Genomic DNA, 14,351 nt, shown 5'->3' with positions numbered 1-14,351 from the left:
CCAATCTTAAAACATTATCCACTGCCCCCAGCCCACTCTGTATGTATCTTTATGTTTCCATGTGATACACTGAGGGTCTGAAACTCCAGTATGTGGACTACAAGGATTACTTAGATACACAGAATGGACTACAGAAGACAGGGCTGAGAACCATTTCAAAGACCAGTGCTCTGAAACTTACTGATGGCTGCTGTAGAGCTAAAGCAAGGGGGAACAGAAATGAGAGCAGGTGGTGTTGCCTCATGAGCCTTTTCAGTTCTGGTTGTTTTGCTTTGCTTGTCCCAGTCACTCACTTGGAAGCAACTGCCATAGGAATGATTCCAAGTGATATCTGGTAAGAATGGGCATTTAGCAAGCTTAAGAGACCAACGACTGGTCATTCCTTAAAGCCTTGGATGCTACACAGGATCCTTTTCTGGTGGCCTGGAAGTGACACACCCATCTGTTTCAAGTCCCTGAAAGAAATGGGAAAAGAAAGGAAAAAATTAATTACTGTTCTTGTTCCTTGGGGATTGGGATGTGGGTAACGGCAGAAACTGTTACCAAACATTAGTTCAGAAAGCTTCCTTTCCTTCAGTGCCTCCTATGCCACCTATCTTTTCTCTAGAGGGAAGAAACTTGTATATGTTCCTGCCCTTCCCTGGCTACCTCTGCCCACCCAGTCAACTGGCTTCTCCCACCTTGTGACTAGGCCTGCACTCCCATTAAATCAGGACTGTGTCCACATCAGCTTGTGAAATGGGCCATGTCCCACAACCCTTTAGCAGGCCTGTGCCTGCTCATTTCTTTTATGTAACTAACTGCCCTGGTTGGAGCTGGCTATATGTCCCCAACCCTACAACAGAACATGCCCGTGTTGGTAAAGCATCTGACCTGAGTCCTTCTAAGGACCCCAGAAGGACTTTGCTCTATGGCAGAACAGTGCCTGGCTGATGTGGGAGGAATATCACTAGCCCATCTGGAGTTCAAGGCAAGAAAATTCTCTCATAAAGTCCTACAAGGCTGGGGAGATGGTCAGATTAGAGAACTGTCTGCCATCTATTTTTTCCCCTTGCTGTTTGTGTCTGATGTGAGTTCAGAGCAGCTCAGGCCCCTGAAGAGCCTCAAGCATGGACAGTTAGGGAATTAGTCTCACAGTTTGGGCTGATCCCAATTCTTCTGGGCCGATTCTTCCCCTTTAGGGCAAGAAGCCAGTCCACTTCCATTTAACTATATAGAGAAAGATGGAGAGCAGCCTTCCAAGTAAATATGAGTGCCATAGAACAGGGACAGATGCAGCTATTTGTAGCATAGCCTGGGGTGCCTTGTGGGAGCTTAGCCTGCCCTTACTCAGCAGTGAGCTCCAGAATGGACTCCATGGTGTCCAGGCCAGCAGTGCGAAAGTTGGAGATGTAGCGCTTCATGCGAATGGATTCCAGCCATTCAGGGATGGATCGATAAGGGATCCCATCAGATCCACTGCAGCTGGGCAGCCGTAGTGTTACCCTAAAGACAGATAAAACCCTCATTAGTCAGGCAGCTACCTTAAATGACTAGTACTATGAGATGGTAGCCAAAGCTCTGCTAGAGCTAGGCCAACTTCTCTGCTTTCTGCACAGTGAGGTCAGACTGCCCAGGCCAATGGCTATGCCCGCGGTCACTATGAGAGAGAGAGATGATTGCTGCCTTCTGCACACAGAGCATTCAAGGCGCCTCTTGCCAGCCTGCGCTGCTAGCGCTACCTCTCCTCCTGCTGGAGACAGGGAGGTCAAAATTTCCCAGTTAGCCTCTCCTCCTCCAATGATAGCCTGCTTACCTGGGATCAAAGTCTGCAACAGAACGGAGGAGCTGGGGACTTGAGACAAAATGTTGCAGCTGTGCCCGGATTTCCTGAAAATGAGGCCTCCTCGTCCGATCGTGTGACCAACAGCTCTTCATGAGCTCGTAGAGGATAGATGGGCAGTCCACAGGTGGGGGGAGCCGGTACCCATCCTCTAAGCTTTTCATCACCTGCACAGAGGACAGAGAAATCTAGCCAAGAGCAGAGAATGCGAAAGAGGAGCCAGAGACCTCTGTGGGGCTGGGAGCAGGCAGTTCACCATTCTGCACAGTGTGCAGTCGGGGAGGGGTTAAAGCAGATTACATGTGTATAAAGTAGGGTTTGGGCAGCACAGCAAAGGATCAGGACACTAAGGGATGTCAAAAAGTGAAGTGGAACATGCAGGTGCTTTCAATCCTTTACTAGCCTAGTCCCCATTTTGCCATTCAGGGCATGTGTTCATCAGAAGTGAGGACCAAATGATCCTGGCACAGGCCTGGTGAGAAAAGGGGAACCAGACTCTGACGAATCATTTCACCAGCATGTGCTAATCTCACTGATGTGCTGAACCTAGAATGAGTATGAGACCAGATGTAATATACCAGAGCCAGAGGAAGGAGAGATAGAAACCAACAGAGAACATCTCCTGATGCAAAGGCCATGGCTGATTTAACCAGTCTTTAATTTGGCTCATTGCTGTTGACACCTGAACATGGTTCAGAGGCTCAAACACTTATTGCCCTTGACTAGGTTGCATTGATTTTTAGCAGGGAGGAGGACATACTAGTTATGCATTCCAAAGAATGTCAAGACTGCAGGCCGAGGGAGGTCTACAAAAGTTGGGCCTACATGCCTTGTTATTTTTTTAAATCAGCACTTGAACTCAGTATCTGTTACCTCTTGATTGGTCATGTCCCCATATGGCTTGTCACCAAATGACAGCACTTCCCACATGACAATTCCGAAGCTCCAGACATCACTGGCTGAGGTGAAAATCCGATGAGCAATGGCCTCTGGGGCTGTCCATCTGATGGGAATCTTACCACCCTGTGAAAGAGCAGAGACATAGTGTATCCAGCATGTATCATTGAGTTGTATTTCTCCAGTGCTGTCATACAAGGAGCTTACAAAGTGGTTCAAAGACTGGGCCCACTTCACTTGAAGTGACATGTAACCACCTCTGGGGAAATTTCTCAAAAGGATAGTCTTGGAAAGTGAATGAGTTTAAGCCCTCTGTTCAGTTGAATGCTACACAAAACCACTGCCATGGGAGCAAGAGCCTGACACCAGTCACAGCCCTACTTTGAATGACACCAAACATTAGAATCACTGGAACTTTCATTTCAAGGGCCCTGTAGATGTGTCTAGTCAAAACCCCTGACAGCAGGGCTATCTTCAAAGCTAGATTTAGTTAACTGAGTCCAAAAGATCAGACCTCTTATTTTGCTTCTCATTTCAAATTCACAGTCCCCCTGAATCTCTTAGCAAACAAAATCAGCATGGACTCCAGACAGAAAAGCATCACCTTCTGAATAATCCACACTATGACTTGCAGTTTTATTACAGGTATTCCTCAGAGGTTTTCCATCCAAATCTTCTCTTGGCCTGGTGTTTCCCATTGTGAAGAAATTCTGCCATTCTTAACTTGCAGAATCCCAATCCCCCTGAGACTACAGTTCATTTACAAGACTAAGAGATTGGTTCTGCATTACCTTGGTTTCATAGGTTCCCTCTGCATCATTCTCCAATATTCGTGAAAGACCAAAGTCAGACACTTTGCATTGAAGACTGCGTGTTACCAGGATGTTGCGAGCAGCCAGATCCCGGTGCACATAGCTATGTTCTGAAAGGTAGGTCATGCCAGAGGCTATTCCCTGCAGCATGCTCACAAGCTGCACAGGGCTAAATTTTTCCTCATTCTCCTGCATGGAAGAAGAAGTGAGAGAAGATCCTGGTCAAGTGACATCAATCTGCTTGGTTCCTAGCTACTGGCCTTATCAACTTGCAAAAGTGGGCATTGGTGAACAAGCCACAAGGCAATGCTGCAGCCCAAAGGATCCAATCAGTTCTCACTAACGGTCTGGCAGTGGTCTCCAGAGTCATCATCAGGCACCTGCACTTCAACTACCAAAGACAGCACTCTGGCACTGAGCAAACTGGATGCCATAAAGCTTCAACTTCTGTGACTGGAAATGTTAGCAATCAGAAAGTAAGAGGATGTCTGGATCTTATTTCTAGTCTTCTTTTAAGGTCCTAAATCCAGGTCAAGTGCAAGTTCCAGCAGTACACAAGCCTATTACAGATTGGAGTCTCTCACCCGGAGGAAGGTATCCAGCGCTCCATTCTCCATATACTCAGTGATGATCATCATTGGCCTCCCTTGAGGAAGACAAGAAGGTGTCAGCCTTTTTGCAATTCTACTCTTGCCTTTCAATGCTCTCCACATTGCCCCAACACAGAACCATATCCAACCCCAGCCAACATCCTCACTCCACAGGCACAGCTGGCTTGACCCTTCTCCTTAGACCTCGCCAATAATTTTGTATTCCTCCTTGTGTCACACATATAACCTTATAGCATCCCTTACACTGTCCCAACTTCTCATCCACTCACCAACCCAAGAAGACCTCCTCTGACACTGCCTCATGACTCTGTTGGAAATCCATACCTCTCCTCCCTTTGTCATTCTTTGCCATAGGCTAAACATGACAATGCCTGTCTTCTCCCAGCACAGCCTCTCTGACAGCATCCTCTCTAAGAAAGGCCTGAGAAATGTGCCAGTTTCTGCTCTCATTCCAGGACTCTCTCCCACACAGTCTTACTTTTGGTGACGACTCCTTCCAGACGCACTATGTTTGGGTGATTGAATTGCCCCATAATCGTTGCCTCACGCAGAAAGTTCCACCACTGTGAGTCTGAATACGTCGGCTTCAGGGTCTTGATGGCAACCACGATACGTTCTTTTCCTGAGAGCCGCAGGGACCCACGATAGACCTCCCCAAACTCCCCTGAGGACAACCAGAGGAAAAAGGTCACAGATGAACTCAGGAATAGGCAGCAAAATAACAGTGTGGGGAACTGAAAGATGGGGAGAGTAACAAGTAACTCACCCTCTCCAATCACATTCTCCATAGTGACACAAGAGACGTCCAGTTCCTTAGTGAATTCCAGCACCCCTCTGCTGGGGTCATCATATGGTTGCAGGTCTACATAGGGCTTCAACCAGACTTTCTCTGTGGTAAAGGGAAAAAAAAGAGCAAATTAACCTGTCAACTCCTTGGACAAGCTTTGTAGGGCAAAGCTACAGAAGCAGAGATGAATCCATGGGATTCTGACGATGGCAGTAAACAAATCTACCGAACATACATTGAAGACTTATGGGAAGAGGCAAATTACATCAGAAAATCCATGCCACTGCCTGGTTTGAAACTACTGTTTCTTTTCATTCCTTCCAACCCATTCCAGGCTTCTCCCTGCATCTACAACCCCTTTGAAGCTCACCTCGATCAAAGCCTGAAGTATTGTAATCTGGCCGTGCTTGTCTCCGACGAGCCTGCCTGGAACATAAGAAGCAGTCATGAAAATAAAATGGCCAGCAGATAGCAAAGAGAAAAGTAAGACTTCCAGGGTATCAGCCCTAGTTGGTCAGGGACAGAATTCAGGGTAGCGCAGAGCAAAGAGGAACCAGACACTGCACCTACTTTGGTAGATACAGCTAGCAAGAAAATGTGATGCTTCATTTTCATGCAGGTAGTTTTGTTCATGCTTCTGCTTGCTGAATTACAGACAAATTTCTATTTATTTTATGTTTTCTGCATACTTTCAGTTCAATACCTGATATTCTTCAAACAATAGCAGCCTTACATATTTAGAAAGGAAGTGGAATTTTGTATCTGGGTAGAGGACCACTAAAGTCATGGTTTGAAATGACTGGATACATGTATTGCCCACATAATTGATCAGCAGCTACAGAAATGATTGTACCATAACAATATTTTTATTCATCTGTCACTGTAGCAGTATGATAATGCTGGATTATAACAAAATAGAAATCACCACATTTTCCTGTGTCAAAACAGAAATCACCACATTTTCCGGTGTTCTCGGCAGCAAGCATTATCTTACAGACGTATCAATCCCTCCAATCCTGCTAATCAAAATTACTTACTGAGACTCATTCCATCTTGCCGCAGCACACTGGTCTTACTCTTTCTCCTCTAACTAACCTCCACCTATCCGATATGCTGTGAGAAATCAGGGCCTCCATCCCTCAAGCTCAGCTATTCCTACATCTTTACCTTTTTCAATACTAAAAATCAACACTTACTTTCGCCGAAAGATGAGAAGTCCCATAAGCAGCCCAATAAATAGTAGAACTCCAAAGATAATAGAGACTACAACTCCACCAGACAGAGCTCCTGTGTCTGCAGAAACAAAGAGAAAGGCCATGTAATTTAAAAGATCAAGAACTGTTTGTCTGGAATGTAGCAACCAGCTTCTACCACTCAATGGTATTGGGTAGAATACGGCCCATGTATTCTACATAGGTCATTTTCTTCCAGGCAACAGAGCTACCAGATCTGAGTCCTACAATGTTGTTACTCATGTGCATGGAGCACCTTCTGCTAGGTATCTGGCTGACACTTATCTACAGTCTTGGTATTTTAGCTGAGTAATTTATCCCTATGCCTGATTTCCCACATAAATTCCATGACACTTTCAAAAATGAAGAACAGCTGTTCCTTCTCTCCCACTCCTCTCCTGCTCAGTAGCTGATTTAGACTATGGCACAGCAAAGACATGATTCTTCCCAGAAGTCTAACTTGACTCTCTTCTTGTTTATGAAATTAATTTCCCCCTCACCTTCCATCCATATCTGGGGTTGGTCCCTTCCCTAATTACCTTGACAGAAGCCACTGTCTGCTTAGGACTTTTGAAACAAGCAGGTACTAACTTATGAAACTAAGCATCAGGTGGTTTAATTTTGTGATTGGATAGCATTCAGATAGTGTTCACATAACACAGGTTGTCTTCTTCCATTTAGATTCTCAAGCTAAAGCCATCCATTTCCATATCATAGAATCATAGAATCACAGAATCAATGTTTTGGGTTGGAAGGGACCCCTAGAGGTCATCTAGTCCAACTCCCCTGCAGTGAGCAGGGACACCTTTAACCAGATCAGGTTGTTCAGAGCCCCGTCCAACCGGGTCTTGAATGTTTCCAGGGATGGGGCCTCCACTACGTCTCTGGGCAGCCTGTTCCAGTGTTTCACTACCCTCATTGTAAAGAATTTCTTCCTTATATCTAGTCTATAATATATTTGAATTCATCAGAGGAAATGCTAAATGACATCTGTTGGTGAAATATGTGTTTTTAAACCTTATTTACCATAACTTAATAAATTATTTTTAAAAATAAAAAATGTTCGTATAAATAAAAAGTGTTCATATCCATGTCTAACGAGAATCTATATTTCTTAATATTTTCACTAAAGAGATTTAGGAAAACATCCAGAAGAAAGAAAATTCCTACAGAAATTCTTTCAATAAATGAGCAGATTTTAAAATAAAGAACAGCTTGTGTGACACAAACAACTGTGTCTGGAAGAGTTTCCTAACATCCAGTCCAATGGTCAGCATCGGTAAAGCCTAATTAACACTTGTTATTCTTGCTCAATTTGATGCTGACTCATCCCACTAAAATTATTAAAAAACACTAGTTTAGTTAAGCAGAAATCAAGCGGCAGAGCTAATGTTCTTTTTTGTTAAAATCAAAACCGCAATATTTGGAAGGCGAAATAATATCTTTCATCAATAAAATGGACAAGCTTTTAGGTACATAGCACTTCTGCAGGGAATTAAAGGATCTGAATTCTCAAACTCAGATTAAAAAGATTTGCTTCTCCCTGCAAAGCTTGTTCCACTAATATCCCTAGGCCATTACAACTAAACAATGCTTCTAGTATTATCAAAGAAGAACTCCCACCAAATGAAACCTTGCTGGCACTTCTTTTTAATCCCTTTCATATTCAAAATACCTTTGTCTTGGCACAATGAGGTGATCAACTTTTATTTTAAAAAACCATAATTTTGATGAAAATATTTTCTAATGTGTCCTTTTATAATTAAAAACATGTAAGGTGCATGTTAATTCACATGTTTTCCACAGAATCTTTGTGGTTTGTTATTCTATTGGTTAAAGATCATTTATGTCATCATCATTTGGCACTGTGACTTCATGAAAAATTTACCAAAAGCACCTGGTGCCGAAAAAAGCCCAATCTTTAAATGATATTCAAATCATGGTATCACAACTCCTTATCAGCTTTTACACAGTTAACTTAACTATTTAGTTACATTAAGCTATGCCTTTGCTTTCTTTCATGTGCTTATTTCATCACAATAAAATTAGCCTTTCAAAGGCATTATTTCAATGGAAGTATTTCTGAAGTTATCCATAGGGTCAATAGGAGGATCTGTGAATGTGTGGAATGAAGAGAGAGCAAACGCCGTTACAGAAAATTTTTGATAAAGGGGAAGTCTCTGGATAACCCAAGGGAAGAGGAGGCTGGATGTGAGTCCTGTACAAGATGTTCTTTGACATAGGAGAAAGGCCTTCCTTGTAGCCTCAATAGTTTGGCCTTCTACACTTCGTGCTTTCATGGAGAACATTTTTCAGTGGCACATACCATCTTTTTGGGCAGAGTTACATTCAGGGGCTGGACTACATACATGCAGTGGAAATTATAAAGCTGGAAAAAAATAGCGGTCAGGTCCTTTGAAACAGTCGTCAGGTCCTTTCAATTCTCCTTTTCACTAGTAACTTTCACACCAAAGGAGGCATACAGTAATCATTTTGCTAACACTCAAACTTAGAAACATTAGCCAGAATCAAAATGTCTTTCAGAAGAATTAGATGAAGAGCTGTTAAGTAATTTTCCAGTACAACACACAAAATTGAGACTGATCAATTCTGAACAGGAAAGCACACATGGATTTTATATGACAGCAAGAAAACAGGACAAATGTCTCCTTGCTCTACAAAGTAACAGGCTTGGCCCTGATGACAAGAAACAAGAGTGTGGTGTCTGTACCTTACAGCAAGTAGAACACAAAAAGAGATCCATGTACCACGTGAATATACAACCCAATGGAGAAGTGAGTTCTCCCAAATGAGATACCCGTGGTTGTCCTTTACCTGGTGGAAGGGTGCGGAATTCCTGCTCCGGGGAGTAGGGCCCAGGCCCGAGGGGTGTGATGGATCTCACGCGAAGCAGGTACGCTGTGTCTGGCTGCAGGTCTGTCAGAGTGACATTTGGCTCAAGAAGGTGCTTCACTGTGTAACGTGCCTCCTCTCCCTGCAGAAATCAAACAGGGTCAAGTAATAAATACACCTTGAACAAAGAGGACACTTCCATCCCTTTGGCTGAAAGGGGGAAGAACAAATAAGGCAGGCCTCACCTTCTCAAAGAACATGACCTCATACTCCACTGAAGTCCGGCTGCGCTGCCGTGGGGCAAGCCAAGAAACAGAAAGACTACTGTCATCTCTTTGTGTCAGAATAAATTGGGATACTGTCACTGGAGCTGCAGGGGAGAGAAGAGAGAACGTCAGGAAGAAATACAAACATAATGCAGACTAGGCCTTCTCTACACCAGAAGCTCTATCTTTCCTTCTCTGGTCATACCATGCAACTGGAACTGACTCTCATTGCCACTGCCACTCCCTCATCTTTCTCTTATGGGTAAAAGGAAAATGAGGTCTCCAATCAGAATTAATTGCTTTCCATTAATAGTATGCTCCTACCTCAACAATAGATGCATAACTTTGGCCCTCAAAGCAAAATCAGTGTTCAAAGAAATAACATTTAATCCAGCATTGCGCATGAAGTGTTCCATTTGAAATAAAAATGTTAGGATTTTGTGCTCTTACAGCAGCAGTAACACAACTATCCTATGCAATTTATGAATGTGGCTCCATTTCATAAGGGTACAGTGAAATTCAGTGCTCAAAATCTGTGAGCTGACTGCAAACACATGCTGTTCGTGAATAAAAAGGTAATTCTCAGCAGTCTGCAATGACTGAAGAGTGGTTCTCTCCTTGTCCTTCATCATCACCAGGAAGTGATGAGGCAAGCCAAAAGTAGCTCTGCTTTTCTAGCTCAGCGTTGTGCTGCCCCCACACAGCATCAGGATGAAAACTCACATTTTGTCACTAAATCAGAACTTAGGGAAAGCACCAAGGGCTGTTGAGCACTGCGGTGTCACTTTTCTATAACCACGTTTCACAGCACTCTGGAAAGTACTCACAGGACAACCAAACTAGCCAGCTTGAAGCTAAACTACTGAAACGTGTCAAGAACTTGCATGTTTTTAACATCCTCATTTCTCCATGCTTTCAAAGCTTCCCCCCCCACACCAGTTACAGCAGGGTTTCTGTTGTGTTTGGTTGGATTTTTTGCAGTATCTGAGTCATGGGAAATATTTCGTGCCACAATCCCTGTTCTTTCTGTCACTCAGGTTGGACTGTCACTTAGGCTGGACTACAGGGAGGGCTTTATCCTCCTCACCTGTATTAAGTCCTTGGTGGATTCATAGCTCTTGGTGGATAATGATTACTGCTGCTTTGACTTGCAAGGAATATGACTTGATGGACTTTACATGCCAGAGGCATGTACCTTAGAGTCCTTATCATACCATACCAACACATGTGGCAGACAGAAGGAGAAGATGGAGAAAGCTTAAACATTCAGAGAGATTCTTCTTCCTTTTCCTGATGAGCAGGAAGAACTTCTCTTCTTCTGCTAACCTGCATGTCCAACTGCGACCCAGAGAGCTGGAGTAGTTCTCTGTGGAGCAGGTCCCATTCCTGAGACACCATTATGGGCTTCCACAGCAAACGTGTAGTTGGTGTAAGCTTCTAGGCCGTCCACATCCACAGCAGGTTTAGTGAGACCAGAAGCACTGGGGGAGAATACCACACCAGCCTCACATGGCTCACACAACAGGAAATGGCAGCGCTGACAGAAGACTGTGTAAGTCAGGTCCTTTCGCCCACCGTGGTCGCTGGGTGGCTGCCACCACAGACTGAGCTGCGTGCCAATAAGGGAGAAGCTGACATTGCGGGGAGCTGAGGGGGGGCCTACAAGAAGCATGAAAGGAAGTATTAGATCCAGCTGTTAATACCCAAAGTACTACGGCAGTTTCCCATCTGCTGATGCATTCTGAATGGAGCCTTCTGTCCCCAGCCTCTCCCTCCCTGATCTCTGATCCCCATTTCCCAACATTTTGTTTCCTCCCATCTCCTCATTCATATAATCACAGAATTATTTGGGTTGGAAGAGACCTTTAAAGATCATCTAGTCCAACTGCCCTGCCATGAGCAGGGACATCTTTCACTGGATCAGCTTGCTCAAAGCCCCATCCAACCTGACCTTGAACACTTCCAAACATGGGGCATCCACAACTTCTGTGGGCAATCTGATCCAATGTCTCACCATGCTGATGGTAAAAAAAGTCTTCCTTATCTCCAATCTAAACCTACTCTCTTTCAGTTTAAAACTATTGCCCCTTGTCCTGTCACTACATGCCCTGGTAAAAAGTCTTTCTCTATCTTTCTTATAGGCCTCCTTTAAGTATTGAAAGGCCACAAAGAGGTCTCCCCAGAGCCTTCTCTTCTCCCAGCTGAATGCCAACTCTCTTCATGAAGAGAGATGTTCCAGCCCTCTGATCTTTTTTGTGGCCCTCTTCTAGACTCACTTTAATGGTTCATGTCTCTTTTGTACTGGGGATCCCAGAGCTGGATGCAGTACTCTAGGTGGGGTCTCACAAGAGCAGAGGGAGAGAGTCACCTCCCTCGACCTGATGGCCATACTTCTTTTGATGCAGCCCAGGATATGATTGGTTTTCTGGGCTGCAAGCACACATGGCCAGCTCATGTCCAATTTTTCCCCCACCAGTATCCCCAAGTTCTTCTCTGTAGGGCTGATCTCAATAAGTTCATCCCCCAGTCTGTATAGACATTGTTCTTTCTTTCTGTCTGTGACTCACGGGTGCAAGCAACATTCTGGCCCTCCGAAGGTGCCCGGTAGAAGCCTGCATTGCAGGAACAAGATGTAGCCCCTGGCTCATTGGACAAGCTGTTGGGGGGGCACTTCAGGCAGCTTTTAGTATCCAGAGTGTGACGGTAGAATCCTCGCTGGCAGGCTGTGAAGAGACAAACCAGTCAATATAAGATCATCAATAAACCAAGATCAACAAGAAACCACCTGCCAGTTTTGTTCAGCTTCTTGAACACGCCTTTATCTGCTTGCTTTTCTTCCATTTTCTTAGCTCACAGAAATACTTAGGTTAGAAGGGACCCCTGGAGGTCATCTAGACCAATCATCTTCTCAGAGCAGATAAAAAGGAGATGCAAACTCAAGGTAGGATCAATGTTATGACAGGACTTATAGACTGAAGAAGAGGGATCTCATTCTTCACAGATGCTGTATGGAAACAGAAGCTGGTCAGCCTCAGAGACTTCCTTCAACATAAGCCCAGATTGGTCCCCACCTTGCCCTTCAAGCTTTCCACACTATACAGAGGAGTTGTAAATACTAGCTCCACCCTTGCACTCCTCAGTCCTCTGCTTGCTGACTTCATATGGGAAAGCCTGTGGGCTTTTTAGCAGAAGCATCTTTTCTGATTTCAAGTGCTGTACCAAAGCATCACCTAGCAGGGCCCAGGGGAATATCTGGATAACTATCAGTTCGCCTACCAGCATTGAGTGTAACTGACTATGGAGCCAACAGAGACTGCAAGAGAATAGGTGCCACATGCTTTCTATTTCCAGTCCTACAAAAATAAGCAGCCACATCTTTCTCTAAGTATAACATCTGACACTCTGGTTTTGCTGCATTACTATTAGCTTGATCTACAGGATAACTGGTCTGTCTACCAGTTATCTCAAGGTCAATGCTCTATAGGCGTGTAGCAGGGAGAAAATGAGCAAGGGAGGTTGAAGTAACCTGTGAATTTAATAGTTTACTGGCCTGTGCTAAACGAATCTATCAAATGTTCTTAAACTAAAGAAACAAATAACCTATCACTAATCAGAAGGTTGAGGAATGCATACACTAATATTCTGCCCCAGCTATGACCTTGCATTTAACTTGAGCATTGAGGGAATGGCACTTTTCATATTGCACTGTAAAAGCAACAATGTTCTGTGTAATCCCTCAGGAGATGCCAATGGAGAACACCCCAAAGCCATCTGCTCAGGAGACTGACACAAATGGCTTACTGTGGTGGAGCATAGCATAGGAAATGATTCTTTATCCAGAAGACAAAAAACAATCCAGCCATTCCTACTATGTGACACAGAGGAAAAACTGAGGGACCTAAAAAAATTTCCACTAACAAAGGCCAAACAAGACTCCTCAGCATCAGTCTCAGGAAGTGTCATTATCCTCACTGTACACTGAGATCTATCTCTAGATTGTCATCAGAGAAGTGGCAACATCTCATTCCTGTTGGTCCCCCTTCTTGCCCTGGAATGGCAGGCAGACTGTCCCATTAACACTGGATGATGGCAACTGGCCTAGCAGTTGCATAGTAATACCATCACACAACCATTTGGGGATACTATGACAGAACACAGGCCAAAAGGATTTGCAGCAGTTAAGCCTAAAGAGTACAGAAAGGAGAAATAATCACAAGAAGAAGGAGCAACCAGCACCTTCCAATTTTGGGAAATAACAGAACCACTCAGGAATGAGTCTGTCATTCTGAGCTACAATCATGCAACAATGATAGCAAAGGCTGTTGAAAGAATTACAAGGCTCAAGCATTGAGTGTCAGTAGCCCAAACAGATTCCATTTATTTTCAAGATCAAATCATCGCCTTCAGAAACTGGCAGGAAGAAGAAAAGTTACTTTGATCTCTAGGCTGCTCATGACTGAGAGCACTTCTACATGCTGGAGTGAGGATGAAAGCTTTGTGGCCTCCTGCCATTTTGCTCCAGCATAAGATTTCAAAATTCCTGACACTGGATCAGTTTGGGTCATGAGAGTTTTGACAGCAACATGAAAAACACACAAAGCGCAGGGCCACATACCTGTGGAGGTTCTGATGTTCCCCGGACAATACTGCCTGCGTAAATATGGGATGACATACACACCCTCTTATTATCAGTCGAGACAGTCATCAAGTAAATTAGGGGAATTTGAGGTTGGGGACCTTTGCAAGAACAGTTAGCTCCTACCCCAGGAGAGCCTCTGTTAGGCCTCTGTCCCTCCAGGCCTAAGCTACAGTGCCGCTCCAGCCCACAGCCCACACCTGCTACCTGGTCTCCGGTCTCTGCTCCGGTCTCAGCTTTACTCACTGGTGGTGCCCAGACTCTTCAGGCAGCAGAGCTGCCTTGCAGGCAGGCAGCACACCTCGAAGGGAGGCAACTACACAGGGGGCACCTGGGCGAAGGGACAAACCCAGCAGGTAACCGGGCAGGCACCGGCTGGCTGGACCAGGTTACATCACTTGAGGCTGTGTCTAGACCAGCAAACTAAAGGGGGGC

At 44.6% G+C, this 14,351-nt stretch overlaps 1 protein-coding gene across 1 annotated transcript in view; it reads right to left on the bottom strand.

The window, feature by feature from the left end:
* Positions 1-367: 367 nt before the first annotated feature.
* EPHA1 (EPH receptor A1) overlaps positions 368-14,351 on the bottom strand; it is a 35,018-nt gene continuing 21,034 nt past the window's right edge. The window contains exons 5-18 of the mRNA XM_009639134.2: positions 11,848-12,003; positions 10,607-10,939; positions 9,260-9,384; positions 8,997-9,156; positions 6,126-6,222; positions 5,300-5,355; positions 4,909-5,031; positions 4,621-4,806; positions 4,116-4,177; positions 3,511-3,720; positions 2,696-2,845; positions 1,796-1,989; positions 1,330-1,485; positions 368-455 (exon numbers count right to left, since the gene is read on the bottom strand). Coding sequence (XP_009637429.1) covers positions 377-455; positions 1,330-1,485; positions 1,796-1,989; positions 2,696-2,845; positions 3,511-3,720; positions 4,116-4,177; positions 4,621-4,806; positions 4,909-5,031; positions 5,300-5,355; positions 6,126-6,222; positions 8,997-9,156; positions 9,260-9,384; positions 10,607-10,939; positions 11,848-12,003 — 2,087 coding nt within the window. The 3' untranslated portion in view covers positions 368-376. The remainder of the gene's footprint in view (positions 456-1,329; positions 1,486-1,795; positions 1,990-2,695; positions 2,846-3,510; positions 3,721-4,115; positions 4,178-4,620; positions 4,807-4,908; positions 5,032-5,299; positions 5,356-6,125; positions 6,223-8,996; positions 9,157-9,259; positions 9,385-10,606; positions 10,940-11,847; positions 12,004-14,351) is intronic.

This window comes from Egretta garzetta, unplaced genomic scaffold (assembly GCF_000687185.1).
Source record: "Egretta garzetta isolate BGI_Z169 unplaced genomic scaffold, ASM68718v1 scaffold85, whole genome shotgun sequence".
Taxonomy (NCBI): Eukaryota; Metazoa; Chordata; class Aves; order Pelecaniformes; family Ardeidae; genus Egretta; species Egretta garzetta.
Note: the sequence above shows the minus strand (reverse complement) of the source record. Positions and strands in the feature narration are given on the sequence as shown.